Source organism: Mustela putorius, unplaced genomic scaffold, assembly GCF_011764305.1.
Source record: "Mustela putorius furo isolate JIRA1106 unplaced genomic scaffold, ASM1176430v1.1 tig00000166_pilon_pilon_pilon, whole genome shotgun sequence".
In the NCBI taxonomy this organism is placed as follows: Eukaryota; Metazoa; Chordata; class Mammalia; order Carnivora; family Mustelidae; genus Mustela; species Mustela putorius.
The window spans coordinates 2,349,274-2,368,320 of NW_025421301.1; the positions used below are offsets into that span (position 1 = coordinate 2,349,274).

At 39.9% G+C, this 19,047-nt stretch overlaps 1 protein-coding gene across 1 annotated transcript in view; it reads right to left on the bottom strand.

The window, feature by feature from the left end:
• CFAP206 (cilia and flagella associated protein 206) overlaps positions 1–12,134 on the bottom strand; it is a 48,690-nt gene extending 36,556 nt beyond the window's left edge. The window contains exon 1 of the mRNA XM_013063754.2: positions 11,994–12,134. Within this exon, the coding sequence (XP_012919208.1) occupies positions 11,994–12,012 (19 nt within the window). The 5' untranslated portion in view covers positions 12,013–12,134. The remainder of the gene's footprint in view (positions 1–11,993) is intronic.
• Positions 12,135–19,047: the final 6,913 nt, after the last annotated feature.

Sequence of the window (19,047 nt, forward strand, 5' to 3'; positions counted from 1 at the left end):
CTGTCCACATGCTGTCTACAAGAAACACACTTTGAACCTAAAGATACATCCAGACCGAAAGTGAAGGGATGGAGAACCATCTTACATGCAAATGGGCCTCAAAAGAAAGCTGGGGTAGCAATTCTCATATCAGATAAATTAGATTTTAAGCTAAAGAGTGTAGTCAAAGATGAAGAAGGACACTACATCATCCTTAAAGGGTCTATCCACCAAGAAGATCTAACAATTGTAAATATTTGTGCCCCCGACATGGGAGCAGCCAACTGCATAAACCAACTGTTAGACAAAATGAAGAGTCATATTGATATGAATACATTAGTTGTAGGAGATCTGAACATGCCACTCTCAGTAATAGATCATCCAAGCAGAAAATCAATAAAGAAACTAGAGCTTTGAATGACACATTGGACCAAATGTACCTCATAGATATATACAGAACATTCCACCCTAAGACAACAGAATACTCGTTCTTCTTGAGCACACATGGAACTTTCTCCAGAACAGATCACATCCTGGGTCACAAATCAGGACTCAACCTATACCAAAGTACTGAGATTATTCCCTGTATATTCTCAGACCACAATGCTTTGAAACTAGGATTCAATCACAAGAAAAAGTTTGGAAAGAATTTGAACACTTGGAAGCTAAAGACCATCCTGCTCAAGAATGTTTGGATCAACCAGGAAATCAGAGAAGAACTTAAACAATTCATGGAAACCAATGAGAATGAAGCCACATTGGTACAAAACCTATGGGATACAGCAAAGGCAGTCCTAAGGAGGAAATACATAGCCATCCAAACCTCACTCAAAAAAATTGAAAAACCCAGAATACACCAACCCTCTTTATACCTTAAAGTACTAGAAAATCAACAACAAATTAAACCAACCCCACGCACAAGAAGAGAAATAATTAAGATTAGAGCAGAAATCAATGAGATAGAAACTAAAGATACAGTAGAACACATCAACAAAACTAGAAGCTGGTTCTTTGAAAGAATCAACAAGATTGATTGTTGTTGTTTAACATAGTACTAAAAGTCCTAGCAACAGCAATAAGACAAAAAGAAATAAAATGTATTCAAATTGGCAAAGAAGAAGTCAAACTCTCTCTTTTCTCAGATGATATGATACTTTATATGGAAAACCCAAAAGACTTCACCCCCCAAGAACTCTTATAGCAATTCAGTAATGTGGCAGGATATAAAATCAATGTACAGAAATTAGTTGCTTTCTTATACACTAACAATGAAAATATAGAAAGGGAAATTAGAGAAGCAATTCCATTTACTATAACACCAAGAACCATAAGATACCTGGGAATAAACTTAACCAAAGAGGTAAAGGATCTGTACTCGAGGAACTACAGAACACTCATGAAAGATATGGAAGAAGACACAAAAATATGGAAGACCATTCCATGCTCATGGATCAGAAGAATAAACATTGTTAAAATGTCTATACTGCCCAGAGCAATCTATACTTTCAATGCCATCCCAATCAAAATTCCACTGACATTTCTCAAAGTGCTAGAACAAACAATCCCAAAATTTGTATGGAACCAGAAAAGACCCCAAATCACTAAGGAACTGTTCAAAAAGAAAAACAAAGCTGGGGGCATCATATTCCCTGATTTCAAGCTTTACTACAAATCTGTAATCACCAAGACAGCATGGCATTGGCACAAAAACAGACACATAGACCAATGGGACAGAGTAGAGAACCCTGATATGAACCCTCAACTTTACGGTTAAATAATCTTTGACAAAGAAGAAAAAAAATCCACTGGAAAAAAGACAGTCTCTTCAACAAATGGTACTGGGAAAATTGGACAGCTATGTGCAGAAGAACAAAACTCAACCATTCTCTTACACCATACACAAAGATAAACTCGAAATGGATAAAAGACCTCAACATGAAGCAGGAATCTATCAAACATAGGCAGTAACCTCTTCAACATTGGCCACAGCAACTTCTTTCAAGACATGTCTCCAGAAGCAAAGGAAACAAAAGTGAAAATGAACTTTTGGAACTTCATCAAGATGAAAAGCTTCTGTACAACAGAGGAAACAGTCAACAAAATTAAAAGGCAACCCATGGAATGGGAGAAGATATTCAGAAATGACACTATAGGCAAAGGGCTGATATCCAAGACCTATAAAGAACTCCTCAAACTGAACACCTAAAAAACAGATAATCACATCAGAAAATGGGCAGAAGACACTTCTCCAAAGAAGACATAAAAATGGCTAACATACACATGAGAAAATGTTCATCATCACTAGCCATCAGGGAAATTCAAATCAAAACCACACTGAGATATTACCTTACACCAGTTAGAATGGCCAAAACCAACAAGATAGCAAAAAACAAGTGTTAGAGAGAATGTGGAAAAACTCTTACACTGTTGATGGAAATGCAAGTTGATGCAGCCACTTTGGAAAACAGTGTGGAGATTCCTCAAAAAATTAAAAATAGAGATACCCTATGACCCTGCAATTGCACTACTGGGTGCTTACCCCAAAGATACAGATGTAGTGAAAAGAAGGGCCATATGTACCCCAATGTTCATAGCAGCAATGGGCACAGTCACCAAACTGTGGAAAGAGCCAAGATAACCTTCAACAGACAGATGGATAAAGAAGTTGTGGTCCACATATACAATGGAGTATTATGCCTCCATCAGAAAGGATGAATACCCCCCTTTTGTATCAACATGGATGGGACTGGAAGAGATTATGCTGAGTGAAATAAGTCAAGCAGAGAGGGTCAAGTATCTTATGGTTTCACTTACTTGTGAAGTATGAGGAATAACATGGAGGACATTAGGAGAAGGAAAGGAAAAGTGAACTGAGGGAAATGGTGGGGGGGGGGTGAAACACGAGAGACTGTGGACTCTGAGAAACAAACTGAGGGTTTCGGAAGGGAGGGGGATGAGTGGTTAGGTAAGCCTGGTGGTGGGTATTAAGGAGGGCACATATTGCATGGAGCACTGGGTGTGGTGCCTAAACAATGAATCTTAGAACACTGAAAAAAAATTAAATTAAGATGTAAAAAAAACCCAGGGAGAATTTGAAATTTTTACTGCAGACACCCAAACATGAGGTTCTGTGCTTTCATGTATTACAAAAGAATCAATATTATAAAAACATAAAATGAATAAAAATTAAGTCAGTGAATTCTATTATAATCAAATTAAAGCCTCTATAAAATAAGTGGAGGCCACCCATGGTTCTTTCTTACGGTAGACCGTAAGTTCTCATTTTTGTGAGGAAGGAATCTTTTGGACCCCCTTCCATGATTGCTGAAATTATAAAAGAGCTACATTCCACTTTAAGCAGCTGTCTTCTTATGACCAAATAAAGGGCTAAGAGCCATCAGATTATTTCACTTCATTAGTCTCTCTGACGGGGAAGGCTGGCCTGCCAGTTCCTCTGGGCACACTGCAAGTAGTCATGTATCACCTGGATTTCTCACTCCACACCAAGCTCATTAGCTCTGACACCAATCTGCTCTCCAAACCAGCCCCTCTCTCTACATTCTTTATTGGGATGAATTGTCTTTGACTTAATAGCAGGCCCAATGATTTAAGTAGCCCCAAACCTGCTTTGGGTAACCCTGCTTCTCCCTCCCCCTAGTGCTTCACACTCAGATCTGTCCTAAGCCAATCCATTCACCTTTTTTTTTTTCTTTTTTAGCAGCACATCTCATATTCACTCTACTACTATGTTCTAACTGAGGCCTGCTACTAGAATCTCTCAAAGGTTTCCTCTTCTTCCAGCCTACTCAACTCCCAGAGGCAAAGCTGATCATATAAATCCCTACATAAAATCCCTACGTATATTTCCTTGAAGACTTCCCATTACTTACAGAAGAAAATTCAACTCCCCTTGCATGGGATGCAAGTTCCTTGATCTTGCCTCTTTATCACTAGACCTGCACTTTTCAGTATGGTAGCCACCAACCACATGAGTCTATTTACATTTGTTTTAAAGATTTTATTTGTATATTTGAGAAACAGTGAGAGAGAGAATGAGGTGGGAGAGAGGCAGATGGAGAAGGAAAGGCTGCCTCCCCTACTGAGCATGGAGACTGAGTTGGGACTTGATCCCAAGACCTATGGATCATGACCTAAACTGAAGGCAAACACTTAACCAACTGAGCCACCTTGGTGCCCCAGGAAGGTAGATCTTTTGAAAAGAACAGTGTTAGGTTTACAGAAAAATTAGCATAGAGTTCTCATTTATCCTCTTACCCTTCTCCCCAGTTTCTTCTACCCTTGCATTAGTGTGGTACATTTGTTACACCTGATGAGTCCATATGATACAATATTATTAATTAAAGTCCATAGTTTATATTAGGGTTTATTGTGTTGTATATTCTGTTTTTGACAAATATATAATGATAGGTATCCACCATTACAGTATCATATAGAATAGTTTGACTGCTCTTAAACTCCCAAGTGTTCCACCTATACATACTTCTCCTCCTTCCCCAATTCCTTCCTCCTCCCCCCAAACCTTAGCAAACACTGACCTTTTTCTGTCTCCCTAGTATTAGCTTTACAAGAATGTCTTATGGTATGTAGTTTTTTTCAGACAGGCTTCTTTCATTTAACAATATGCATTTGAGTTTCGCCCATGTCTTTTCCTGGTTTGATAGCTTGATTTCTTTTTAGTGTTGAATAAAATTTCATTGCTTGGATGTGTCACAGCTTATTTATTCATCCATTGAAGGATGTCTTGGTTGCTTCCATGTTTTGGCAATTGTGAATAAAGCTGCTATAAACACAATGGTGCAGGTTTTTGTGAGCACATAAGTTTCCCACTCCTACGGATAAATACTAAAGAGTGCAATTACTGAGTCATATTATAAGAGTAGGTTTAACTTTCTAAAACACTGTTCAACTATCTTCCAAGGTGGCTAACTCATTTTGCATTCTCGCCAGCAACAGTGAGAGTTCCATGTGCTTCAAACCCTTATCTGTGTTTGATATTGTTAGTATTTTGGATCTTTGCCATTCTAATAGGTGTGTAGTAGTATCTGATTGCTTTAATTTTGCAACTCCCTAATGACATGTGATGCTAAACATCTTTTCAAATGCTGCTTGTTATCTGTGTATCTGTTTTGGTGAGGAGTCTATTTTTTGCCCATTTAAAAAATCAAGTTGTTTGTTTTCTTGCTGTTGGTTTTCAAGAGTTCTTTGGTTATTTTGAGAAATAGTCCCTTATCAGATATGTGTTTTGCCAAGATTCTTCCAGTCTCTTGTTTGTCTTTTCATTCTCTTAAGCAGCTCTTTTGAGAACAGAGTTTTTAATTTTAATGAAGTCCAACTTAACCAATATTTTTCTTTCATGGTTGTGATTTTGGTGCTTTATTTAAAAAGTCATTGCCAAACACAGAGCACCTGGCTGGTCAGTCAGTAGAGTGTGTGACTCTCAATCTCGGGTTCATGAGTTTAAGCCCCACATTGGGAATGGCGTCTACTCAAAAGACAAAGTTAAATTAAAAAATAAAAAGTTATTGCCAAACCAAGGGCACTTAGGTTTTTTTCCAGTGTTATCTTCCAGGGGGTCTTACAGTTTTGTACAGTTAGATCTATCGTCCGTTTTGAGTTCATTTTTGTGACAGGTTTAAGGTCTGTGTTTATTCATTTGTTTTTCAGTTCCCAGTGTCTGGTTATCCCAGAATATTTTTTTAATTTATTTTCAGCATAACAGTATTCATTATTTTTTCACCACACCCAGTGCTCCATGCAGTCCGTCCCCTCCATAATACCCACCACCTGGTGCCCCAACCTCCCACCCCCTCCTGCCACTTCAAACCCCTCAGATTGTTTTTCAGAGTCCATAGTCTCTCATGATTCACCTCCCCTTCCAATTTACCCCAACTCCCTTCTCCTAACTCCCCATGTCCTCCATGCTATTTGTTATGCTCCACAAATAAGTGAAACTATATGATAATTGAGTTCTCTCTGCTTGACTTATTTCACTCAGCATAATCTCTTCCAGTCCCGTCCATGTTGCTACAAAAGTTGGGTATTCATCCTTTCTGATGGAGGCATAATACTCCATAGTGTATATGGACCACATCTTCCTTATCCATTCGTCTGTTAAAGGGCATCTTGGTCCTTTCCACAGTTTGGCAACCTTGGCCATTGCTGCTATAAACATTGGGGTACAGATGGCCCTTCTTTTCACTACATCTGTATCTTTGGGGTAAATACCCAGGAGTGCAATTGCAGGGTCATAGGGAAGTTCTATTTTTAATTTCTTGAGGAATCTCCACACTGTTCTCCAAAGAGGCTGCACCAACTTGCATTCCCACCAAAAGTGTAAGAGGGTTCCCCTTTCTCCACATCCCCTCCAACACATGTTGTTTTCTGTCTTGTTAATTTTGGCCATTCTAACTGGTGTAAGGTGATATCTCAATGTGGTTTTAATTTGAATCTCCCTGATGGCTAGTGATAATGAACATTTTTTCATGTGTCTGATAGCCATTTGTAGGTCTTTATTGGAGAAGTGTCTCTTCATATCTTCTGCCCATTTTTTGATATGTCTGTTTTGTGTGTGTTGAGTTTCAGGAGTTCTTTACAGATCCTGGATATCAACCTTTTGTCTGTACTGTCATTTGCAAATATCTTCTCCCTTTCCGTGGGTTGCCTCTTTGTTTTTTTGACTGTTTCCTTTGCTGTGCAGAAGCTTTTGATTTTGATGAAGTCCCAAAAGTTTATTTTCGCTTTTGTTTCCTTTGCCTTTGGAGACATATCTTGAAAGAAGTTGCTGTGGCTGATATCGAAGAGATTACTGCCTATGTTCTCCTCTAGGATTCTGATGGATTCCTGTCTCACGTTGAGGTCTTTTAATGCCATTCCGATCAAAATTCCACCACTATTCTTCAAAGAGCTGGAGCAAATAATCCAAAAATTTGTATGGAATCAGAAGAGACCCCCAAGTAGCTAAGGAAATGTTGAAAAACAAAAATAAAACTGGGGTCATCATGTTACCTGATTTCAAGCTTTATTACAAAGCTGTGATCACCAAGACAGCATGGTACTGGCATAAAAACAGACACATAGACCAGTGGAACAGAGTAGAGAGCCCAGATATGAACCTTGAACTCTATGGTCAATTAATCTTCGACAAAACAGGAAAAAAATATACAGTGGAAAAAAGACAGTCTCTTCAATAAATGGTGCTGGGAAAACTGGACAGCTATATGTAAAAGAATGAAACTTGACCATTCTCTTACACCAAAGATAAACTCAAAATGGATAAAAGACCTCAACGTGAGACAGGAATCCATCAGAATCCCAGAATATTTTTTGAAAATATTATCCTTCTCCTTCGAATTGCCTTGGCTCCTTTGGTCAAAGATCAGTTTCCTGTAACTGTGAGGTCTCTCTATTCTATTCCACTGCTCTGCTTGTTTATTCTGTGACCAGTACCACACTATCTTGTCTGCAGTAGCCCTGTAGCAAGTCCGAAAGTCAGTGACTGTCAGTTCTTCCATTTACTTTTCATGTCTTTTCATCTCTTGCTATGCGAATCTGGACTTCTGGTTAGATGTTGAATGGTAGTAATGGTAATACCGAGCTCCATTATTTTCAGAGAAATGCTTTATTATGACATTAATCATAGTACTTCCTGAAAATAAATACCTTTTTTGGGGGTAGGGGGAGGGCTTAAGAAAATTCCCTGCTATTGCTTAATGGGGATTTGCATTTTTTTTTGGAAAGTAATAAAACTGCTTAATTTTGTAGAAAATATTTGCAATGCATTGTTATTAACAAAATTGTGTTCTTAAATACATTTTAATTTTTTTAACACTTTAAAATTTAAATTCAATTCATTAACACATAATGTATTATTGGTTTCAGAGGTACAGGTGTGTGATTCATCAGTCTTATATAATACCCAGTGCTCTTTACACCGCATGTCCTCCTTAGTGTCCATCACCCAGTTACCCCAGCCCTCCACTCCCCTGTCCCTTCAGTAACCCTCAGTTTGTTTCCCATGATTGAGAGTCTCTTATGATTTGTCCCCCTCTCTGGTTTTGTCTTGTTTTATTTTTTCCTCTCCTCCCCTATGATCCTGTTTTATTTCTTAAATTCCACATTTTAACAAATATTCCAGGTAATTCTAGTTCAAGTGGTCCAGAGACATGCACTTGGAAAAAAAAATTAATATGAAAGAAATACCATGTCTGGCAAGGAATTGCCCATCTTTTCAGTACCATATACAAATTCCATCTTTGACTCTGATGGGTCATGATACACTTGAATATTAGACACTTTAAAAAACAGATTAGCTATGTTGATGACTGAATAAGAAACATGACTTAAGGGTGCGTGGGTGGCTCAGCAGTTTAAGCCTCTGCCTTCAGCTCAGGTCATGATCACAGGGTCCTCAGATTGAGCCCCACATCGGGCTCTCTGCTCAGCGGGGAGCCTGCTTCCCCCTCTCTCTCTGCCTGCCTTCTGCCTACTTGTGATCTCTCTCTATCAAATAAATAAATAAATAAATAAATATCTTTAAAAAAAAAAAAAGAAACATGACTTAAAATACCAAAAATGTTGTCATAATTTATTGATACTTACAATTTTTTTATCAGTATTAGAATTGCTGAAGAATTCTTGTATAATAAACTGCATATAACTGCATATAAACACAATCAAGATAATGACCCTACCATCCCAGGGTAATCTCTTTGTTTTTTTTCTTTTTTTTTTTTTAAGATTTTATTTATTTATTTGACAGACAGAGATCACAAGTAGGCAGAGAGGCAGATAGAGAGGAGGAAGCAGGCTCCCCACAGAGCAGAGAGCCCGATTCGGGGCTCGATCCCAGGACCCTGGGATCATGACCTGAGCCGAAAGGAGAGGCTTTAACCCACCGAGCCACCCAGGTGCCCCCCAGGGTAATCTCATCTCGTAATTCCTCCCTTATGCTCCCGTCTTAGGCAACCCACTCATCTGCTTTTCGTCCCAACAGATTAGTTTGCATTTTCTAGATTTTTATATGAAGGGAATCAGACATGTATTTTTTGCTTGTCTCGCTTCTTTTGGATTGCATAGCTGCTTTGTGATTCATCCATGTTGTGCATACCAATGGTTCATTCCCATTTATTACTGATTAGTATTCATTGTATGGATAGACCACAATTTTCTTATCATTAGTAAATCCAAGTTTTTAATGTGGTAAAAATAAGTCCTTCCATATAAAACTTAAAATCATTTTGTTTTTCACAAAAGTATTTTTCCGATTTTTGTTGGTGTCTACAGATCAGTAAGAGTCTATAGATTAATTTTTAACATCTTTGTAATAGTGGTGTATTTTTCAATCCATGAACATGGTGTATTTTTCTATTTTCTTAGTTCTTTAATTGCTCTCAATAATATTTTGTCGTTTCCTGTGTAGACGTGTGGTATATCTTTTGTTAATTTGAGGACCATTGGAAAAGTACTGGTGCTCAAGCCCCTCTCCCAGAGATTCTGAATCAGTTGGACTGGTGTAGGGTCTGGGCATTGATATTTCTCCAAGATGCCCAGGTGTTAAAGTGTGCAGCCACAGTTCAGAAGCACTGCTTTGGAAACCTCTCTCAAAGCTGACATTAATCTATCATCAGTATTCTTGAGGTGTTGTCACTTACTGGGTTAAAAACTGTTTACGTATATTATCATCCAGCCTTGGTCCTTTATCTCTAGAACCTATCAATGTTATCTTATCTGGAAAGAGTCTTTGCAGGTATAATGAAGTTAAGAATCTTCAGATGAAGAGATTACCCCAGATTATCCAGATGGGCCCTAAACACCATTCTAAGCATCCTTATAAGAGAGAGAGGCAAAGGAAGATAACAGACACACACCAAAGACAACTGTGAAGAGGGAGAGGTAGCTACAAGCCAATGGATGCCAATGACCTCCAGAAGCTGGAACAGGCAAGGAACACTTTTTCCCCAAAGCTTCCAGAGGGAATGTGGCCTGATACGTTTTTTAGCTGTGAGAGAATCAATTTCTATTGTTTTAAGTCACTTCATTCATGTTAAGTTGTTACTCTACCCCTAAGGAAATCAATACACAGCCTTTTCAGATAACATCTGCTCTTCTAAACCTACACACACTGAGTATTCCCGAAAAGAAACATATAAATTGACTGAATAAATTGATTGAGGCTTTGGACATGAACAGCTGTGTGATCCTGGAAAAGTTACTTAAACTCCATGAGTCTTACTTTTCTAATCTGGGCAATAATGCCTACCCACTGTATGTTTCTTGTGATGATTAAATTATTTGACAGAAAGCCCTCAGGAGAGATTGTGGAACAGGGCTGTAGAAGTTAAGAAGTGTGAACAGTGGGGGGCCTGTCATCTCACTCTTGCTTTTGGCTCTAATCGTGATCTCAGGGTGGTGGGGTAGAGCCCCACTTCGGGCTCTGCGCTCAGTGGGGAGTCGGCTTGAGGATTCTCTCTCTCCATCCCTCCCCCCACTCATATGCACATGCTCACTTGTGCACTCTCTCAAATAAATCTTTTAAAAAAAAAAAAAGAGGAAGTGCTAAACAGTTATTGTAGGGAAAAAACTCATAAAGAGAAAGAATGTGATATAGCAGGTAAAGTGGTAGGTGTTTTTGAGGAGAAGTATCTCTTTTTCTAAGACAGAGTTTTAATCAGAGGCACATAGGGAGCTTCTAAGGCTGTGTGAACCTGATACTATCTTCAAAGTGTTGTTCCCATGGGCATTTTTTTTCCTGGAGAGAGGGTCATGATTATACCAGATCCTCAAAGAGTTTTATGATTCCATAAAGGCTAAGGACTAAAAAGGCTGAAAGGGTGAGAACAGAGCGTGCCATGGTGAGGACACGCCTGCTTCCCGACACTCCAGCCTCACTTTCTCCATCTCATTGAAACAAACTTCGCAATTATCATGTTGGGCAGGGAGGCTGAGCAGCACAGCACGGTAGTGGAGCCAAGGACTAGCTTGGGGACAATAGCACTAGATTCACCTTACTTCCCCCCTCAAAAGACATCTAAGTAGACAGAGAGCAGTGTGCTATGTGTGCTATGTGGATACAGCTTCAAGACAAGCCCTCAGCTCCTTCCAGTGTGTTGCTGCCCTGGCCTACCTTACACAGAACATTCTGGGTGCAGCCATCAGAATATATAAGAGAGTCAACAGTGCATGTGCCAGAAAGGGAGACTTAAGCTGGCCTACGGAGGCAAAGGTGGAATTGAAAGACCAGGTAACCTTTCTTGTTTCCGCGTTTTAGAAAACCATAAAAGGAGGAGTTGGAAGCAGAGAGGTCACTTCTAGGTAATCTCCCAACACTATAATCCTGTTAACTTTAAATCTGCAACGACCAGACCAACATGTGCTCCATTTGCATACCTTCTCCAGCAGTACCCCAAGCAGATGACACTAGCAAAGGTCAGATTGATGCAGAGAAATAGTACAGGGAAAATGTGCCAAGCTGGCCAGGTTGGAGCGGAGTTTACCAAGCATGGATTTCAGGAGGTCCACTGGGCAGAAAAAGAGACTAGTTCTATTCCTTCTGCCATGGAGTAAGCTGCAGCTGAAGTCTGTGGAGTCTAAGTATCAAGAAAGGGTGAAATGAAAACTTCCCGGTGTCTGATCAGTGCTGTCACTAAAACCATACTCCCATGTTGGAATGGTTGGAAGCCCCAATTTGTGCTGTCTACAGCGTGTGTAAGTGAGGCACTGTTAAGGCTGAACAGCAACCTCTCTGAGGGAATTAAGGGAATAAGTCCTGCCAAGTGTTTGACTCTCATTCCCAGAAAGAACAATAACCAAGGGTGTGACCCTCAGAGGTGAGCATAGATCCTAAGAAGGAGGCTCCTCTGCTGCATTAATATCATCTTTCACACACAAAAAATCAATGCAAAGGATTATTTCCCAACTCAGCCCCCATGATACACGATATGTGGCAGCCACAAGAAGGACTGAAATGATTCCTACCACAGTGCTTCTTTCCTTACCTGTATGTAAGGGAGACATCTGCTGTCAGAATAGGGTCCTTCAGATACAAATTCTTCCATTTCCCCCTCCAGCTCCCTGCTAGCTTGAATTCTGTAGAATTCAAGAAACTGACATGAGATCACTGTCAGGGAGAAGTCACTCACAATCCCCTGTCTCTTTTGCAAGTCCGAATATATTCAGTTAAGTGCTTAAATCCTTTTAGGACACGTAATTCTCAAAAGGGTTCTGTCATGCTGAAATTAATAAGGTAGTCTGTAATAACAAAAGTCCCTGCCAATTTCCTTCTTAGTGTTTTTGGTAATACTATTCCTTCCTGAACTTATCTTTGTCTGTCCCCACCCTACCCAACCGACAACCTCAGCTCCTGTCTTCTTTCGTGAAGGCTCTGTTATTGTTCCAGCACACGGTGGCCTCTCCTGGGACCTCTGCTCTGTCTCCAGGTCCCCACTCCTGTCCACACTTCATCATCCACACACTGCCTAACGATAACATATGCTAACAGCCAGCATTTACCACATGTCTGCCCTGTTCTTTATTTTACTAAGTTCTCATAATAACCCTATGAGGTGGTTTCTATTACAATCTCCATTTTGCAAAAGAAGAAATTGAGGTCTAGCAAGGCTAAAAATGCCCAGCATCATCAAGCCTATTACAGTGTAGCCACCATTAAACCCACATCAGCTTTTCTGATGTGTTTGAAAGCACCCAGAGGACAAGAACCACGTAAAATGGTTTGGGAATTCTCACAGTGCCTAACCTAGCACTGGGATCTTACAGGCTGACGTCCAGAGTTTTACTACAGTTTACTAATTTTACAGGAAGTCAGAAGATCCAGGAAAGAAGATCATTTTGTTCCATTAGTCAGGCTGATCAAAAACTGGTCTGGCAAGATACTATAGTAACAATAGAAACTTATCCCGAGAATGATCTATAAGCCCGGTGCTGTGGCAGGTATGTTTATATACTAACCTATTTCACCTCTGTATACGTCATTTCAGAGTGGTAGAGTTATATAGATTTGATTACTGAGGAAGCTGAAGCACAGAGAGGTCAAGTAACTTGGTTGAGGTCACTAACACCAGCCCATTGCCTACTCCCCACGCTATCACCTCGCATTTACTATGGAAGAATGCTCATCTGCAAAGGAGTTTAGAAATACTGAAGACTATCCAATGAGGAAGATGGACTTCCCCATAGAATCCCAACTCCCGGTATGCAGGAACAGTGCAGGAGGGAGGCTCTCCACATAGGCATTGCACAGTCCCGAGGGGATCACTGGTTACTGGGGCCAGCCTGAGCTGGCCTCAGGGGGGCACTGCTCCCCTTTCAACACCTTGCTTCTACACATTTCCTTTTAAAACTCACAGTGATCCTAAACCAAGGTTGGAACATTTTGGTTAGAATTTACTAAAGCCCAGAGTAATAAGACAAAGAAAGAAAGAGCAGAGCAAAGACCATAATGTGCTTACAAGATGTCTCCAAGGTTTAAACAAAATGGGTTCTTGACCTGCCTTCTGGCTGAGGCTCTGTTCTTGTGTTTACCCCACAGAAGCACCTCTCCTCTAAGTCAGGCCCTTAGAGGGCTGGGTCCAGGACAAGTCAGACTTTTCCATGGGGTGACACAGAACTCAGATTCCTGTTTCCTCCACAGATGATGGACACTGGCATTGAGTGCTCTCTTGGGGAGATGATTTCTGTCTAGCCACTCCCTCTAGGAATGAGACCTGTGTTTTAATTTTAATTTTTAATTAAAAATTTTTTTAAAAGATTTTATTTATTTATTTGACAAAGAAAGAGACAGCGAGAGAGGGAACACAAATAGGGGGAGGAGTGGGAGATGGAGAAGCAGGCTCTCCGCTTAGCAGGGAGCCCCACATGGGGCTCAATCCTAGGACCCTGGGACCATGACCTGAGCCAAAGGCAGACACTTAACAACTGAGCCACCCAGGCTCCCTTTTAATTTTTAAATTTTTATCTATTTATTTTTCAGACCTGTTCTTAAACCTCAACAGGACATCCTAAATCTAATGTCTGTATAAGATATTTATAAGTACAGCTGTAGGGGGCCACAAACCAACTCTTTTCTTCAGGGTATCAAACAGTGAAGAGAAGTCTCACAACAGAACGCTTGAGAGATTAAAGAAAGCAACAGTAATATGCCCTCCAGCCAGGAATACATCTGACAAAACAGCACTTGCCGTGCACATGAGTTTTCCCATGTGCATGGATTGTGGGGGGTGAGGTGGACATTGTTTCTAGATACTGTAATTTGAGGTGCTAATGACTGGGAGATGGCCCAGAAGACTACATGGAGAGATAAAATCGAGGATGGGACATTCACAATCATTTCTACTGAGGCTGCCTCCAAATCTGTCCTTCTTGCCAGAAGCCTGATGACCTTGAGAACCCCAGACTCATAATTGTAGATGTTTAAAAAGCTATCCATAATTTTATTAAATACCTGTTTAATGCTTTGATTTTTAAAAACCAACTCTTTCTGAACTTAGCGACACTGCTTTCTTTACCTAGAAGTGTTTTTTTCCCCCCTGGGCTTGCCATTGAGATCAATTTGGTTTTAGCTTCTAAGATACAGACTCTTGTGTGTTCCAGCAGGTCCTTCCAACATAGCACCCGTCACAAGTATAAGACCCTGCAGAGTCCACAGTTATTGATGAGAACAGATCAAATAGTTTCTTCCACTCAGAAAATACTTCTGGTCATTTAAAAATAATGTTATCCATCATGTCTAATTTATAGATGCACCTGTTTTCTAAGAAGATCTTCTGCAGACATAATACCTGTGATATCTTTACATGAAGTAAAGATCTGCAAATTTGGCCAGCCAGCCAAATTTATCCCCCTGTATGTTTTTGAATGACTTGCAAGTTAAGAATAATTTTTATATTCTTAAGTAGTTGGAAATAAAACCACAAAGAACAATCATATTTTGTGACATGTGAAAGTGATATGAAAGTCAGTTCTTCGTGTCCATAATAAAGTGGGACTGGAACGCAGCAGCGCTCATTGTCCCTGTGGTCTTGGCTGACTTCGCTCTACAGCGGCTGACCTGAGTTGTCACAGCAGAGATGGTGTGGCCTGAAAAGTCAAAAATATTTTGTATCTGGTCCTTTACAGAAGAAGTTCAGTAACCCTGACATTGTGTAACAGACTTTGGTGAATAAGCTCTATCTTCATTCTTTTTCAAATCGTTGTAGCAATTTTACAGATAAGGAAATAAGAGAACCAAAGAGGCCCTAGAGAGCCTGAACTAAAACCCTTGACCAAATCACTGAAGCTCTCCAAACCTTAGTTACATCACTTACTAAAAATTGTACTGACCTCACACATTCATGGTGACGGGGAGAGGAAATGACATGTGCCAGGGGTCTATCGCTGTGGCTGGTGGAAGGGTTGACTAAACATAGCTATTTTTATTAGTTAATAATATCATTAATATTATTAAAATTCAGATCTTCTAATTTAACCCAGTACCCTTTTCACTATAATAAACTGGACACCCCCCAAAGAAAAAACAGAAATAGGTTCTATAATCATTGATTGTTTTATCAAGACTTGAGATAGTTTTCACTCACTCTCCAGACATCTGACCCTCTCATATCCTCAAGTTTCCACCAGTGTGACATCATAATGGCCACAGATGGTCTTTGGGGGGGTGGATACCACTTAGGAAGGCCTTATGACCATTTCTCCTCTCCCGATCTGTCCAGGGAAAATAAGGATGCTCCTTGTGCATAACCGGAAGCTCACCGCAGGAAACAGACAGGAAGGTGTTTTGGAAACTGAAATGTCTTCGCAGTAAAATTGTACATCGACAAAGCCTTTTGCAAAAGGAGGAGATTCCTAAGCCTGCATTCTGTTCATAGGCTATTGAGAATCTGGTCATCAGGTGAACTATAACCTTAATTGTACCCCGAGTTCCTCTTTGCTCCTTGACTTGGAGAGGAGCAAGAAGTACTTAGCTCAGAAGCTCGGAGGGAGTGCCAGTGACGGAAGAAGAGAAGTTGTCAGCAGATGAAAGTGAACAATGAGGGATCTTCTGAAGTCCCTGCCGGCTGTGCACCTAACCACTACCCATCCCGTGTCTCTCTCAATGGACCCTGTCTACCTCCATCCCTCTGCCTTCCTTTCTCCCCCATCTTCCTTTCTCCTTCTGTCTTCCCTGCTCCCTTCTATCTCCATCCCTGTGTGCCATTCTGTCTCTCCTCCTCTCTTACTTTGTCCTCAAGAATGTCACCAGTTTTTATACAATAAAACACTTCTATTCCATGTCCTTAATGTTATATTATTCTTCTGCTCATGTAAATTGTTGTTTCATGTTACTTGAGATGAAAGACATAAATAGGACTTTATTTCGCTTGCCAAGATGAGCACTGGTGACCTCCAGATCATCATATGGCACATCTGAAACTAATAGAACACTGTATGGTAACTACTGGAATTTTGAAAATAAGCATGGAAAACAGGACTTTATTGTTTACAAAGTTCTTTCACATGCATTACTTTGTTAATCCTTGGGTCATCTCAAAACCCCACTAGAAAACAATCTCCAAATTTAAAAAACACATAATGATAGCAAAAAGCTTTCATCTATTTTTTTTTTTTCCTAAACAGAGAAGTGTCTCTTGACTGAGCAAAAGAGCTTCCTGCATCATGAGTTTGGAGCATCACTTGGTTGATTTAGCTCTTTGTTTTCTGATTTTACTATGAATATCTTTCTCTGATCCATTTTGAAGATATTCATGATTATGATCCTATCAAGTAAACTAATTTTGTAGCATGGAATTGGAGGGCCTCCCTGATTACCTGTGACCGCTCCTCTCTGTGTACCACATGGTTTACATTTTCCTGACTGTGCCTTTCCTCATAAATTCCTCTCTGCTTAGATTACCCTACCTTCTTCTCACCAAATCTGCCAATGGAGACTGAACTAGTCCTTCAAGACCCTGATCACAATGAGCTTTTACATCTCTCTCAACTCCCAGAGTCCTTTGTTCATGCCTTCCCTGAAGCACTCCCTCAATCTGGCATTGCGCTGTTATTATTATTGTTTATCAACCCATCATGTCCTGCTACTCTCCGATAGATCTCTGTAATCCCTGCAAATTTAGCACAATGACTGGATACAATAGGTTTTTCACAAATGCTTAGTGAATGACCAAACCTACCATCTCCAGCCTAAATTCTCGACACAAGATAGGAAAAAAATTCGATTTTTAAGGTTTTCATTACATTGTAGGTAATGAAATCACTTTCCTCATTTAGTACCAGGCTTCACCTCAGCATTTTTGACATGAAGTTCGCTATGTCACTGCTAGGTGTTTTTCCATCTAAAATCAGAGTTCTGGGAAAAATGTAAACCATCTGCCCTAGACAGTTATTCAAGCACGGCAATCACACAAGGATGAGGCAAACATGACTATGAATCTGATGATGACCTTTAGGATGGATTTAGGCTTTGCAAAAACTGTTACAGGACCTCAAGCCTAGCTTTACTTTTAGATTCCAGTAATCCAGAAAACACTCCGAATTATTTATTTCTTTGCAATGGGTCATAAAATATGACATTAGCATCCTGGAAAAAAATTACATTTGAATCCATTTATAATTGAAAGAGAATATATTTGATGATATTTTTTGGAAGTGTCCCCTCTACAGAGAAAGTAGGAATAGGTTATGTATCATTTATTTTAAAATGTTAATGGTGTTTTATTAAGACTCAAGATATCTGATCCACTAATGTCCTCAAGTTTCTGCCAAGGTGACATCATAATGACCACAGATGGTCCTTTGGGAGATAGATATCACTTAGTCAGGAATAAAATACAGTATATTTTCAGCTCAGATTTCTTAGCAACAGGAGGTATTAATTTTGTTAAAATCAAAAGCCATTTCCTCTAAAAGCTACTTTTTTTCCCCAAGTTCAGCAATTCCCCCCAACACCCAGACTTTTTCATGTTTCCTTTTAAAGGTTTATATAACTATTCCTCATGACTTTCTATAAACAGACACTCCCTTTTTCCTGTTACAAGGTTTTTTATGTTTATGTAGTTTTTTTTTTTTTTAAGTAAACTTTACACCTAGTGTGGGGCTCAAACTTACAACCCTGAGATCAAGAGCCACATGCTCTACCAACTGAGCCAGCCAGGTGCTCCACGGCTTTTTATGTTTAAATAGAAACAAATACTAAATTGAGTTTAGATAAAACTGGAGCCAGGAAAGCAAGCTAGGTGGCTTGGCCCTTGGAATATGGAGGGAAATACGTGCAGATGTGTCCATAAGGGGACACATAGGAGAATGGTGTCACTTTTCCCGGCTTCTCAATCCCTGTCTCTCCCTGCAGAAAAGTTCAGGGTTCCTGAGAGTTTGCCTAGAGACTGTTGGAGTGCGAATGCAAGCATTCCTAAAATGGACCCTAGTGTTATCCTTTGAGATGAAATGGGGGATAAATATTCAATAATATTCCTCAAGCTGAGTTCCTGGTCCCCCCAAAGGGATGAACTATAGGTTAAATCTTTAGAAATACGACTTGTGGGTAAAAGCTGGTTGATTTGTTATTGATTAAAAACCATGCAAGAGGTCTTCCTTCTCATCTTCATGGGTAGACTCTCAGTAGCACCCCTAAGCCCTCCCCAGCTCTCTCTCAACTCTTCCCCTGCTCCTGGCACAAGTAAATAGCTAAGTGCACATTTAAGTTTAATCATAGAGCAGCATTTTGGGTGAAAACCATATATTTGAAGCAATTTAGAAACTCATCTTAGGCAGTTTGCCAGAGAGTTAAAACATTAAACTCTTCCTTCTAGGTACTCCATATCATCACTCACTGTTTTTATCAAGGAAGTAGATTTAGGTTTGCAAGGCAGGCCATTTTCTCTGAGGCATTCTGCCTATAACTCCTGTAGTTATACCCCAGGTAGTGGAGCCTGAGAGAGAACACAGGTTCACGGGTTTTTAATTCTTTCTTTCTTTCTTTCTTTGACAGAGAGAGAGAGAGGGAGGGAGGAAGCAGGCTTCCCGCTGAGCAGAGAGCCCGAT